At 35.8% G+C, this 15588-nt stretch overlaps 1 protein-coding gene across 3 annotated transcripts in view; it reads right to left on the bottom strand.

The window, feature by feature from the left end:
* Positions 1–15588, bottom strand: part of RELN (reelin) — a 528909-nt gene that overhangs the window by 176423 nt on the left and 336898 nt on the right. For all 3 annotated transcript variants that reach the window (XM_082473379.1, XM_082473378.1, XM_082473380.1), the window contains exons 12-13: positions 6570–6721; positions 340–452 (exon numbers count right to left, since the gene is read on the bottom strand). In XM_082473379.1, the coding sequence (XP_082329505.1) occupies positions 340–452; positions 6570–6721 (265 nt within the window). The remainder of the gene's footprint in view (positions 1–339; positions 453–6569; positions 6722–15588) is intronic.

The raw sequence follows: 15588 nt of genomic DNA, 5'->3' as shown, positions 1-15588 counted from the left end.
AATACTCACTATGCCTGATGCCAAGTCTGTGAAGCTGCATAGTTAGAGCCACTTTTAGGGCTTTCTTAGGGACGAGAATAATTGTCAGAGTACTGGGCTCCTCCTTATTGTCTCTAATGGGCTGTAATTCACTCTTCCTGATAAAACCTCACTTTTTGTTTATATCAGGAAAAAAAGTGAATGCTAAAATAATGTCCATGTCACTGTTTTAAAGAAATGTGGCAACTTTCTGGGCTGCCAGAAGAGAGATTTATCCTCTAGCATGGCATCTAGCATGGTCTTCATGGTTTTGACCTGTACTGGGGTGGGGCCATCTGACACACAGATTGGCATGGGTACCTTATATGAGGAATAGGAAAGGGTATCCAGTGTAATGTGCTCTTTTCTTCCTTCAGTCTTTGCATACAGGATGATATCATTTTCATGAGACTCTCCAGGGTCACAAATCCCTCCTGCACAAAAAATTTTAAGTGTTAGTACCAACTTGCATCCATTAACATGTAAAACATAGTGTTAAATTTCAGGATAAAAAATAATTATGAAACCCAGATGTCACTTAAGAATGACCCTAAACAAAGGTAACCAGACCCAAAGAAAAAATTTATGAAGATAGTTCAGATAGGCCATGCTAAAGATCAAAGACTTGACATTTGTGAAGGCCAAAGTAACTATTTACTTAATGAGATTACTCAAATAATAGTCTGCAACAAACTGTGACTACCTGTCCGTATTTTAATTCTCATTAAAGAAGTGTGCTCTGCTTTTTAATAAACCATTACTTCCTTATATTTGAGGTCTTTACGGCCAAAGTTCAGAACCTATTGATTATGGTTTTAAAAAAATTGTGGTGACTCACTGAATCAAGGATTTGTGAAGCAGTGTGTTACTTAAACTGTTGTATGTAGTATCTTTAATATTTTAGCACATATTAGGTATTTGCTTTTTTTTTTTTTTTTAGTACTTAGGAAAAATTTTTTTTTTAACATCTTTATTGGGGTATTTGTATTTTAGATGCAGTTCATTTTACATTTTTCATTTTTACTTTTGGTACTTCATTTGCTTCTTGGAAGGCATATAGAGTAGTTTACTCCCTATTACACTACTTTATAGTCATATGAAATGATATAAAGTTAGAACTGAGAGGTAGTTAAGATCATCCTGATGATGCAACTGAATAACAGAGCAAGTACCTGAAACTGAAGATAATTTAACCAGTTGGTGGAAGAGCCAGGAGTTGATGTTATGTCTTAGCCTTTGACCTTCTATTCTACCATATTCGGCCAATAATCCTTATTACTGCTGGCTTCTATCAACTGTCTGCTTAACCTGGATTTTAAAGGATTACATGTCTAACCAGAAACCTCTCCCCACCCACCATTATCCTTCATAACAGCACCAAACATAATAGCAGGAGTGGCGATATGTACATGGATTTCCTGGCAAATATTCTACCCCTAAGGTCCAAAATTTATAACATTAACTTTTTATTATTATCTTTCAAAAAAACCCTCTTCCAGTTCTTAAATCAACCACCATCAATGTTAATTTTTATCTACAGGCAATTTTTGTTGCTAATACTCTATGGTGACAAAAAAGCAACTTCAAAAACTCTAGAATAAAGTTACCCTTTAAGAGTTAATCTAGTAAAATCAATAAATAATGCCTGAGACTCACCATCTGTATAAAAAAATAAAGTGTCAATTATTGCAAGAGTCTGGCTTAAACTCGATCTGGGTAACTGGGGTCTGGTCCTGGAGAGAAATTACTGAAATGTGATGTTAAGTAAGAAAGCTAGAACCTGACCAGTACAAGAAAGACCATGATAACAGAAGTAACTTGGATGGTGGTATTTGTGAAATCTGGCATGTTACATCTGTCAGACATATGTAACTTGGCATATAATAAGTATTTACTGAGTTAAGTAATCTGAACTAAGACTAGAGAAGCCAGATATAAGGATAATGTAGACCTCATCCTAAAAGATGTTTATTGTTCAACGGCAGCAACCTGTCGAGAAAAAGCTCATGATTTTGACAACTGATATCATATTTTTAGCATTTCATTACACACTTTAAGATTATAGTAAATATAGCAAGTAAAGCCATTCAAAATGACAGTGTGGCGGGCGGGGGAGAAGTGGGGGAAAGACCTCCATGAAAATTAAATTCTCTTTTTAAAAATGTAACTTTTAAGAATTGACTATTGAGCCCATATTAAAGACTTACCAAAAAAGAACGAAAAAAGGTGAAAGGTCACAGGCAGTGTGGGTTTAAAGCACCACATCCAGAGACACAGGAACTGAACCATCAATTTTCTCTAATTTCATTAAAATTTGTTCCCTGTAAATCCTCTCTGCTCTCTCAAGAACAGTTCGTGAACTGCACCTGAGTTTCAGAGAGAACAGAAACCCACGTGGGAGGCTCATCCAGCCGAGAATGACAGAAGAAGAAAGTCCAAAAGGAGCCAAGACTTTAAAATGATGACAGACTTTATCTGAAAGATCCCTCTTGGGGCAATTTATCAGTTCTGTGAAGTTTCAGTGACAGCAGCTCCTACAGAAAGACACGGATTCTTCTTCAGCTTCATTCACTTTGATGTATTGTGGAAAGGCATGACTCAAAGGGCGTTTTGTACAGCAATTAAGGTACAGAAAATTTCAACAGAAACTAGATGGACAGTTAGTTTTAAAGTATTTTAAATCCTGTGTTAAGTAGATTTAAGACACTTATTTATATTAAGAAAGTGATTTTTTTTATTGACTATGTGCGGGACATTGGGCCTCAAGGGGAGATAAGCCCTGACCTCAAAAAGTTTGTAATTTAGCAAGTAACTAATACACATGTCTAATATACATGAAACAATGATGATTAGCAGTAAACTGTGTCGTGCTGCCGTAACTGCAGTCAAAACTCAGAGAAAAGAGATACAAGTGTAGGCTAAAAGAGCTGGGTATACAGGAGATGCTAAGTAAATATCTGTTGAAGGAATAATAAAGAAAACAAACAAAAAAACCCAAATGAATGATGTATATTACGTTATTTTTGTCATGTTCACTGCATTCTGGCTCTAAGAACAGTGCTGGATACTAGTCCTCAAATAATTTGTGTTGTATAAATGAAAATGTGTGAATGAAGGAAATAGACCTTGAACCAAACTTTGAAAGTTGAGCAAATTTTCCAGAAATGGTAGTCACAGCAGACTGATATGAACCAAAGGATGAAACCAGGAAGGACACGCAGGCAGTGTCTAAGAAGAAAGGAGTGTGATCTGGTCTAGATTAACAATCAGTCACTGATTTTCCTAAGGCACCATACTTAGTGAGGGGTTACTTATAAACTGTCTATCGTATCTTAAATCTCTTCCCATATTGTTTTCTTTTCTATCAGCTACCAAAGTTTTGAAGTCTTTTCTGTAGAATCCAGTCTTATCCTACCTTATCCTACTGTCATCCTGTCCTAGCCTAGCCTAGCCTACCCTATCCTATCCTAAAAACACCTTTGCTGGATTCTGCTTTCTCCTCAAGGTCAGACCCCATTTCTTTCCTTGTGTTTACTGGTGAACTTCCTGAAACAGCAGTTCTCAGCCAGTGCCACGTCTCCATTTCTTTTAACTCTATGCTCTTTGGCTTCCCAGGCACCACACCATGGGGAGTCACAGGTGGGCTCTCAGCCCTGTCCTGGATGACCTCTGTCTCTGTGGCCTTCCTACACTGGGGATCACCTCCCTGTCATCCCACCCATGAACCACTCTCTTCCTTTCCCTCTTTAGCATAGAACCACACCTTCCTCCTGCATTTCCTCATGCCCTTTTCTCAGCATCCTTTGTCTACTCCTTTTCCTTCTACCTATACTTAGGTGAGGGTTCTCCTTAAGGAGTTTTCATGTCCTTTGCTTACTCTGTCTCCTGCTTGGGAGAACACAGCAACTTTAGTGGCTCCGGTTATCACCTGTATGCTGACAACTTTCAAATCCGATTCAGTCCCTGAGTAGAATTTCTGCCTTCGTATGGCCTTTCAGAACCCTCAACCTCAACAAATCTAATATCAAAATCCTCTCCTGCACACTTGCTCTTTATTGTGATCAGACTTATTTTTGACATTTCCTATTTTGGGAAATGGCACCATTCTTCCAAACACCCAGGAGAGAAATGTGCCCTCTCAAGACTGTTCTCATAGTCCCTAGTCAGTTGGGTGTGAACTTCGGTTGGTTCCTTCTCCAGTTATTCTATCTCTGTCCCCTCCTGTACATTATTGCCACCATCATTGCCATAATTCCTTTGTTGCTTGGACCAGCGCAATAGCTTCCCTAACTTAGGGTTGCCAGCTAAAATACATTGCATGACCAATACTTATACAAAAAATTATTTGCTGTTTATCTGAAATTTAAATTTAAATGTCTCCCCCACCACTCACTAAATCTGGCAACCCTATCCTACCTGGTCTTCTATCCTCTAATTTCTGATTATTTCAGTCTTTCCTTCACACTATGCCAGAATTATCTTTCTAAAACAAAGATGAGAATATATTATAGAACTGACAGAAATCATCTGATGGCTCCATGTTGCCTAGAGTAAGAGAATCCAAATTCCTCAGTATGACGTTAAAGAAAGTCACTCACTACTCTGGTTTCAGTTCACTTTTCTAGTTCCAGCTTATGTCTTTCCTTTCAACTATACTGGGAAAATCACCCAGCCCCAAACATGTCATATACCTTTATACTTGTGCTTTTTCTCAAAATGCTGGCTTAGCTTGAACCTTCAAGGCCAGTTCAAATACCATCTCCTTTGCGAAACTCTACCCTAATCCCTCCACTACAATACCCAGAGCTTCCTCTGCACTTCCATAACATTTTCATTCCATTACAGCCCAACTGCAATCTCTTTTATAGTTAAGTGTTACTTGTGGGCAAGGGCTCTTAAGTAATTTTTATACATAAAAAACCAAAGATATATTGAGTCTTAAGTATTTATTACACACCATTTTGAAGGCTTTGCATGTATTAACTCATTGATCAGCAACTCTGCGATTTAGGTATCATTATTTTCCCCAGTTGTAGTCTCTATATATGCTAGCTCAGTGCTCTACATTCAACAGGAACTCATTAATTTTTTCAATCGGATGGAGATGCTTTTATTTGGGATAAGGTACTTTGGGTCTATTCAAGTGAATGTTTTCCTCAGAGTCAATATAATTTTAAATGATTCATTAATAATCTGCTTTGTTCTAGAAAGAATTAAAGATGACTTAATCTCTTATATAAAGATGACAATCTCTTATATAAAGGCATCGAATGGTTTGATTTACCGTAATTTACTACTAAAAAATGAAGAATTCAAATATATTTTGTGAAAAATGAAAAAAAGGGAAAATACTTAAATTAGACGGGCATATTAAATGTTTATTACAATTTGCCGGGGGGTGAGGGCTGTTCTTAAAGTTTCCCAGGAATCACTCTTAATAAAATGAGAGCCAGTTTGAATTCTAATTATTTAAAGGAATTGAGGTATGGGTCTTTAAATATACAACTCATTTCAGAGTTAAGGTGAGGATATCCTTATGGCAGGAAGATTACATTATTGTATTTTATATCCACAACTTCCCTGTTACCGAACAGATCATTATTGAAAATGAGGTAGCATCACACAGGCAACGTATTTGAGAGCATGATACAATCTGAAGTTTGCTTTGCCACTCTGAGCTGTAGGAGGTGAGGAATGTGAGAGAAATAATAGCCACTGCAGAAGCCTAGACTTGGAAGGTCTGTTTGTCCTGATGAATTGACATCCTTGCTAGTAAGGTCAAAGGTGGACAATGTTTATTTCCTGTTTCACTTCCAGGTGTTGCCTGTGCTTTTCCAGTCATTTAACAAAAAAGGCATGTGACACCTACTCACATTTCTGGAATGACATCCAGTGAAAGAGTATGTAACTGTGGCTCTTGCTGACGAAAATGATAAATTTCAGAGGACACCCATTTCAACCCCCTAATTCCTCCTTGGATATTTTTCTAAACTCTTAACTACTTATTTGCTCTGCAGTCATCTGAAGAAAAATAACATCTTATAAGCACTTTTTTCCTTTATGTGTTTGCCAACATATTAGAAAGTATAGTATTAAAGCATTAAAAAGTATAATAAATCTATTTCTTTCTTAGCTTCCCACAACAAAAGAGTTATGCAATGATGAGATATCCATGAAAACAAATGATTCACCTTGATGACTGTATTTTGGGGAGGCTAGAGGCTTTGGACAAAGGAGTTACTTTGTTCTTAGCTTCTCTCTCGTTGTCTTTTCAGCTATGACCATTGCAGGAAAGGTGGAAGGAAGGTCTTAAGGCATTTTGTCTTTAGGCCTAGTCATGCAAGAACAAGACTAGCTCTTGCACAGGACGGTTCCAGCAAGGCTGGTGTGAGGCAGATGTGAGCACCACAGACTTTTGCTCAACCAGTAGAACTCATAGTTCATGAATTTTAATTTTATATTGTAGACAACAAACAATCTTACTTCCTCAGGAATAGGTGCTCATCTAGAATTTGCCCTAGGCCAATAAAATTTGTTCAAAATGTACCTACCCATAACAAAGTAAAACCTCAGGTTCCCGTAACCAGTTGTATCCAGGTAAGGAGTGCATATTTTCCTCTCTCCATCTTTGAGGAAGACCATTGATAAACCTGATTCTATTGTTCCACATTCTGTACCAATGACAGCTCCCAAGATGTCCCACCTTTAAAAAATGACAATCACTAAGAGTTAAAATAGTAAGTCAAAACTTTATAGAGTATAACATTTTATTTTTAATGAGGAACATATGCTTAGTAATGAATAATTCTGAAATAAAGATGTGGTACTACAGGGACTTCCCTGGTGGTGTTGTGGTTGAGAATCCGCCTGCCAATGCAGGGGACATGGGTTCGATCCCTAGTCCAGGAAGATCCCACATGCCACGGAGCAACCAAGCCTGTGCACCGTGACTACTGAGCCTGCACTCTAGAGACCACGAGCCACAACTACTGAGCCCGTGTGCCACAACTACTGAAGCCTGTATGCCTAGAGCCTGTGCTCCGCAACAATAGAAACCACCACAGTGAGAGGCCCACGCACTGCAACGAAGAATAGCCCCCGCTTCCCGCAACTAGAGAAAGCCTGTGCATCAATGAAGACCCAATGCAGCAAAAAATTAAAAAATTAAAAAAAATAAGATGGGGTACTACAGATCTTGGGTAATGAACAAAGTTTAAAACACATTCCATTCACAATTACAGTTTTTCTGTAGAGGCTAAGTTTAATCAATACTATGTATAGTGTGTCTACTACATGATAGCCTTTATTCTCAAAGCACTTACAGTTGAGGTGGGGAATCAAATTTGAACTAAGGAAAAAGGAAATCATAAAAGATAGTGCCATAATATCACAAATACTTGTATGCTGTTTTGCACACTAAAAAATAGTTATAGGATGAAAAGTCATACAAGCTGGCAAGAATCTAGCAAGTTTTCAAAAAGGGGATGGGATTTAAACTGTCAAATAGGTATTTGAATATGTAGGAAAATAAAAATATCTAATATATAAAAACTCTTATATCTCCTTAGTATTTATCTCTGCTCATATCTAATTTGGCCACCGCTTTTCACACAACTAACTTGCTTACAGACAGAGGAAACTGGGACACAGAGAGGTAAGTGGCTTGCCTAAGGCCAACTGCCTGTTTGGTTTTAAATTGAGATCTTCTGTTTCTTAGTTCCCTGTTATTTTAGTAGTTAGAGTTCTAAAGAGGACACTGTGCCAGGACAATTACGTTGAACCGTTTGAGACCAAGATGTTTAGGAAATGCTTAATTTTTTGTCTTTTAAAAGGTTATTATCAATCATTCAAGGAGAAGCAGTTCTTCTTCTTTTTCTTCTTTTAAAAAACTTTTTATTGCAGATACTCTCCTTGTGTTACAGTCTTTCAGATTTATCATTTCTTTTCTTTTTTCTTTAATTGGAGTAAAATTGCTTTACAATGTTGTGTTAGTTTCTGCTGTACAATGAAGTGAATCAGCTATTCAAGGAGAAGCAGCTCTTAATAGTACTGGACCACTGTAAATACCAGGAACCTCTCTTGACTCATACGAGAAAATTTCACACTGGTTCACTGGTCTTTCACCTGCTCCATTTATCCCAATAAAGCCACTCAGCCTGCTGCTCCATAAAGCAAGCTAAGGTTATAAATGATGCATATGATGACTCCTTTTAGGCATCCATCTGCTTTAGAGTATTTTTAAAATGAAAAATTAAATTGGAGAAGATCAGATTGTCATGGACTGAAAGAACGTTTTATTCACGTGAGAAATGAGATTAGTAGTCTTTTTCTCTTATTAGCTGTAAATGATTAACTCTTTTAGATTAATCTAAAGGAATTATTTTCATTGGCTTCTACCACAGAGAGGGCTATATGAGGTATGATCCAGGCTGTACATTTCTTTTTAATCTTTATTTTAAAGTCCAACATATTCAATTTTACTCCAGTCTTTATTTATCCCACTGTAACTGTTGGAAGATAACAAAAGTGAGGTTATTTTCTTTAGAAACCCAAATATTTAAAATCAAAGGAAATGGAAAGTTTAGTTGGCTCTGAAGAGAAAAAAGCAGGGAGAAATCTGAAAATCATTTTGTAGAAGTCTCATTGCTTTAAATAAATCATCTTGCATTTATTAAAAATTCAGTAGGAGCTTCTTGTAGCACAAGCTCATTCTTCGTGAATCTGTATAAACACTGGCTTGAGCTTAGTTGGAGGCAAAGCATCCCTGAGGGGATCCCAGAGCTGCATCAACTACTGAGGGACCTCAGAGATGCCCTTTCACCTGTCTGGACTTCAGAATCCCTCTCTGTAAGGTTGCAAAGTTGTGGTCTTTTCCAATTACAAAAATGTCATGGTCTCTGACTTTCTCTTAATATAATAATTACATGAAGTAAAATTATAGCACGACCAAATCGTTGAGGCCAGCAGTGGTATTGAAAGAGCTCTATAGTTTTGGCAATATCTTGGATGGCACCACAATTTCCCTGAAAAGGAGTGTTACTTTTCTATGGTTTAAATTATGTTTTCTCCAAGGAAATGTGGTTCTTTGTGAACTGCATTTGAAGGAATGTCTGCTAGAGGGGAGAACTCTCTACAACATAGCAATTTATATTTATCTTTGATGGCTAATTCTAAAAAAAGATCCCTTACATTATTTATTATAAATACATTGGTATCTATTATTTATAATAGAGTGGGGCGAAGTTGGAACACACACAAAAAGTTTAATAATCAATAAAATGCCTTAAGGCAACTTCGTTCCTTAGAGGTAGCAAGGTCACAATAACATTTAATTTATATTTTAAAGTATGTCCTTCTACTTTCTGTGTCAAAAAGAGAGTTCTTTTTGTAAGCAAAAATAATTTAAAGAAGTTTCTTAGCTGGAAAGCTGATGATCCTCCGTATCAGCTGCTTTGGAATGCTTTGAGAATAAAACTAATTATGTTTTAATTAGCTTATACTTTAAAGTTTTAAGAAGGATATGAGAGTATATGTATAATCGATTCACTTTGCTGTACACCTGAAACTAACACAACATTGTAAATCAACTATACTCCAATAAGAATTTTTAAAGAAGAATGATATGAGAGAGTAAAACTTAAATGCTCTCACCAAAAAAACCCCAAAACAAACAAACAAACAAAAACAGAAAAATATGTGAGTTGATGGATATGTTAGTTAACTAGATGAAGGGACTCCTTTTACAATGTGTATGTATATCAAATTACCACAATGTACACTTTAAATATCTTACAACTTTATATGTCAACTGTATCTCAATAGAGCTGAAATTAAGAATATTTTCTTCACAAGCTTAAAAAGAGAATGATACATATTCTTTGAAGGGCAATCTGGCAGTAACTATCAAAATGAAATTACATACATACATATATATGTATATGTACACATACATGTCTGATTCTCTAATTTTCTTTTAGGAATTTCTCTTTCAGAAATACTTTAACAAGTATACAAAAATTTTATTACAGTATTCTTTGTCTATCAATAGAGGTTTAGTTAGATAAACTGGTATAGTGCCTTTCTGAAATAATGATATATATTTACTGACTAGAAGAGACATTCATAATATATTGTTAAGTTTTAAAAAAAACAAGTTGTGGGACTTCCCTGGTGGCGCAGTGGTTAAGAATCCGCCTGCCAACGCAGGGGACACAGGTTCGAGCCCTGGTCCGCGAAGATCCCACATGCCGCAGAGCAACTAAGCCCATGCGCCACAACTACTGAGCCTGCGCTCTATAGAGCCCGCAAACCACAACTACTGAAGCCCGCGCACCTAGAGCCCGTGATCCACAACAAGAGAAGCCACCACAATGAGAAGCCCATGCACCGCAACGAAGAGTAGCCCCCGCTCGCCACAACTAGAGAAAGCCCATGTGCAGCAACGAAGATACAATGCAGTCAAAAATAAATAAATTTATAAAAAAATAAAATAAAATAAAAAATCAAGTTGAGTATAGTAAGGAAAATGTGACTCTAGTGGTTTTTTTTTGTATAGTCAGCAAAATTGCTGAATGATATATGCCAGAATATATGCCTACATTTCAACAGTGTGGAGTGGGATTAGCACTGGAGGCCTTTTAATTTTTACTTTGCACATTTTTTTTTTTTTTTTGCAAAAGGAAAATCATTTTCAGAAAAAAGAAAGGTATTCAATTTATAATTCAGAATGAAAACTTAAATTATCTCATCATAGGTTGATGAAACTACTAAGAATATGAACATAGGCAATAGAGGTCTTATATTTTAATCAATTTTTTTCCTACAAATATTGGCATAAAAGGCTCTAAAGGGTAGTGGAACATTTCACATTATCTATGAAATTTTTTTTGATTATATTTCCCAGAATATATTAAACCACCTAAAGTTGGTGACTTTAGGTTTGAACTAAGATATAGAATAGAGCCTGGCTATAAGATCCTACATTTACCAAATTCATAAGGTTTTTTATCTACTAGATATTCTCTGAGGTTGAATAAGTTCATTACATCCATAAGGTCTCTATTTGGGATGAATTCTCTGATATTTAATATGGGATGTGCCGTAGGAAAAGACCCTCCACATTCATTTATATTCATGAGGTTTATCTCTAGCATGAGTCCTGTGAAGTCTAGCAATGTGTATATTTTGACTAAAGGCTTCTCCACCTTCATGGCATTTATAGGTTTTTCCTCCAGCATGACAGCTTAGGTGAAGGTAAAGGATAAGCTCTATTTGAAGGCTTTCCTGCATGCACTGCATTTCAAAAATTCTTTTCTTCAATCAGTTCCCCTATATTTCACTCAAATGCAATTTTGTTTTAGGTTTTTATTACATGCATTGTATTTATTTACACTCTTGTTGGAATAACATTAATAAAGAATATTGGCTTCAGAATGGTAGAAAGCACTCAGCTTTCTCACCAATAAGACAGAAATATGACCTAGACTGAGGAAGTTTAGAGAAAATGATGTATTGCCTGGCATATTACAGTTTCAATAAATGTTAGTTTCCTTTTCTCCCCCTGTAAAATGTAGTACTATTTTTGTTTTAAAATAAGTGAAAGTGGCAATTCAAATGAACTTCTAAATTATAATGAGTATTTTTATTTTTTTCACACTAGAATTAGCAGAGCAGCAATCTTAGACAAAGTTGTAGTACAATATGCAAAGGGTAACTGCTTAAACAATTTAAGCAAGGGGATACTTAGCTGAAAGAAAAACTGTACTTTCTATCCGTGGGTTTTTTGTACAGTTTAAGATTTTGGCTACAAATCTATTGGGGTGCTTAAATTTATTACTTATGTGATCTAAATGGCCAAGTGGGTTTTACTTTAATAATAATGAACATGCCTGTAAAAAAAAAAAGACCCACTTAATACAGTGTTAACTCAGTCTGTCAGTCTATCTTAAATTCACTTACCCTTAATTATAAGCTTAAATAAAATGCCAGAGGTAACATAATTCTTCTGGGTAGGATACAGGGAAGAATCTGTAGAAAATAGCAAGAAGATGCTCAAACTGTTCTGAAGAGTTCTATGTAATTTTAAAGCCAATTTTTAATAAAAGCATCAACTGACATTGAAGGGGCTATAATGGAGATTGTTCTTTTTGGTCTATATGCAGTTTTGGTTTTCAAGGTATATGTAACATTCTTTGGAACTATCTCCCCAGAACAAGGAAGCCAATATAAATTTGTTTTATTGAGTTTATATTGCTTTTTTCTTGGTTTTATTCCAGTGGATAGCATTGAAATTTAAGAAAGACATTTTGAGTCAGTTTCAGGACTGACCCTCTTTTCTAAGCAATGCCATTAAAAAAACAGAACTATTACTTGTATTTTGGTCTCTTTATAGTAAATCACCTATCAGAGACTAAGTCATGGCTGACCTGAGGAAAACATTATCTGTGCTCAAATTTTTTTCTATAATCTTAGATGAGCTGTTTTAAAATATATTTCTTGAAAGAGCTTCTTCAGAACAAATTTATAAAGCAGTTATCTTAATAGGGTGTGATGGTAGCAGAGCAGGATTGTTAGGGCTGGAGGTTGGAGAGAACTGGAAATAGTCAGGTCAGCAGTCCAGAGACTAATCTCTCTGACCATTTGATAAGTCCTGTTTGCCCTCTGGCATCTTTTCTATGTCTTGCTGGTATGTGGGAGAATTCTGGGTATTCCATATATTTGTTTTGTAGTATGATAGCAATATTCTCATTATTGGAAAATTGGAAAATAGAAAGAGTAGAAGAAAAATATCACCCATAACCATACTACCCCAGAGACAAGAACAATTTATATTTTACTATATTTATTTCTAATATTTTATATGTATATTTCCAAGCGGTCATGATAATATTAACACAGATGGTTTTGTATTTTGCCCTTTTTCATTTACATTAGTAATATACACATTTTCCAGGTTACTATTAACTCTTTATATATGGGTCACATAATATTTTACTACATATATGCCAAACTAGTCATTATTTCGTTGTCATGTTTCAAAATACAAAGCTAAATAATTGTACTACTTAGCATACTTTATGGGGCTGAGGAATTAAATTCTCAGTTTCCTAATGCTCCTGAATATGTTCTAGATAACCCTGAGCTATGTTTCGTGAGGTGTCAAGAGTTCCGCTTTTCCTTCGTATAAACTCCTACATATTCAGGACTGCCTTGTGGTCAGTGTGGAGCAGGTGAACTACTGAGGAAAGACTACAGAAAATGAAACATGCTGAAGAAGTGGGCATCTGAACATTTCAGTGCCAGCAGCCTCCTCTAAAGCCTTCTACAGAAAAACCCTATCACGGGCTAGTGTTATGCCAAGCTGTGAGGAATTAAATCACTTTGGGAGGATTCAGATTTCATTCTCTTCTTTCTGTGACTTCAGTAAAGAGCGTCCTCTCTTGAAGAGGGAGTGAGCTGCTGTATTCTGGATGCTCACATGGACAGCTGGTTTGGAGAGGGGAATGGGTTATTAACCAACTCAAGAATGACAGTGCCAAAAGCAAAGATGTACACGTGCTGCAAATTAAAGAAGGGTTTCAAATTTCTATGAAGGAATTCCAGAACAATTTTAGCATACCTAATCATATGAACTTACTTTTTTATTATTTGAAAATTTACTGTCTATGTTTCAAAACAGAAAAACAATCTGTGTAAATAGAAAGCAATTTTAGAACCCACATCAAAAGCAAACCAGAACAAGTAAGAAGTCTTTTAACAGCTTGCAACAAGTTTACTCTGATCCACTTTAGTACTTCCATGGTTGTAAAATATATCCAATTATCATTTTAACTAATATTGTCTTTTTTAAAATGACATTTCATTGGTTTATTTAGAGAATCTAATGTAGGTTTCCTTGGACTATTCAACTCTGTGTTTCTTTCATATCTTATTAGTTACTATGAATATAATTTTTCTTTGAGTACCACTTTGGTCATATCCCATTACCGATAGTAAGCATAGTTGGAATAACAACCAATTTTTATGTCTTTTGATTGCTTATTATATGTCATGCATTGTGCAAAGTGCTCTTCATATACTGTTGCATAGGAAATTGAGTCATTTGTGGTGATGTGGATGGATCTAGAGTCTGCCATACAGGGTGAAGTAAGTCAGAAAGAAAAAAACAAACACCGTATATTAATGCATGTATATGGAATCTAGAAAAATGGTACTGATGAACCTAGTGGCAGGGCAGGAATAGTGACACAGATTTAGAGAACAGACTTGTGGACACAGTGGGGTAAGGGGAGGGTGGGACGAATTGAGAGAGTAGCACTGACATATATAAACTACTATGTGTAAAATAGATAGCTAGTGGGAAGCTGCTGTATAGCACAGCGAGATCAGCTCGGTGCTTTGTGACGACCTAGAGGGGTGAGATGGGGAGGGTGGAAGGGAGGCCCAGGAGGGAGGGGATATAGGTATACATATAGCTGATTCACTGTGTTGTACAGCAGAAACTAACACAACATTGTAAAGCAATTATAATCTAATAAAGATGTAAAAAAAAAGTCACACACACAAAAATACTCCTTTTTAGCCCTTTTAATGCTTAAATCTGAATTCTATTTTATCTGATTGGAATATCTGGTATTAATATGCCTCCTTGCTTCTTTTGCTGCATTTATCTGGTATATTAGTTTCTCTTCTTTGACTTTCAACTTCTTGTGTTGTTCTAGTTTGAGTCTCTCATAAATAGTAAACATATAGCTGATTTTTAAAAAACCTACTGTGAAAATCTCACTTAATAAATGAATATATCTCACTCAAATTTATTGTGTACTGATATGTTCAGATTGTACTGATATGTTCCTGTCAAACTGTTTTCTGTTTTCTATTTACCCTGTTTTTTATTGTTTACTTTTTGTCACTTTCCTGGCATTTGTTGGACTAAGTCCTCTTTGTTTTATGTTAACCTAATGCTTTAGAAGTTATGTAGCCTATAAATGGCTAATATAATTTTTTTTTGAATTTTTGTATTTTATTTAACTTATTTTTTTATACAGCAGGTTCTTACTAGTTATCCATTTTATACATGTTAGTGTATATATGTTAATCCCAATCTCCCAATTCATGACACCAACACTTTCCCCCCTTGGTGTCCATACATTTGTTCTATACATCTGTGTCTCTATTTCTGCCCTGCAAACCAGTTCATCTGTACCATTTTTCTAGGTTCCACATATATGTGTTAATATACGATATTTGTTTTTCTCTTTCTGACTTACTTCACCCTGTATGACAGTCTCTAGATCCATCCACATCTCTACAAATGACCCAATTTCATTCCTTTTTATGGCTGAGTAATATTCCACTGTATATATGTACCACATCTTCTTTATCCATTCATCTGTCGACGGGCATTTAGGTTGCTTCCATGACCTGGCTATTGTAAATAGTGCTGCAATGAACATTGGGGTGCATGTGTCTTTTTGAATTATGGTTTTCTCTGGGTATATGCCCAGTAGTGGGATTGCTGGGTCATATGGTAATTCTATTTTTAGTTTTTTAAGGAACCTCCATACTGTT

This window comes from Balaenoptera physalus (assembly GCF_965194825.1).
Source record: "Balaenoptera physalus genome assembly, chromosome: 8".
Lineage (NCBI taxonomy): Eukaryota > Metazoa > Chordata > Mammalia > Artiodactyla > Balaenopteridae > Balaenoptera > Balaenoptera physalus.
Note: the sequence above shows the minus strand (reverse complement) of the source record. Positions and strands in the feature narration are given on the sequence as shown.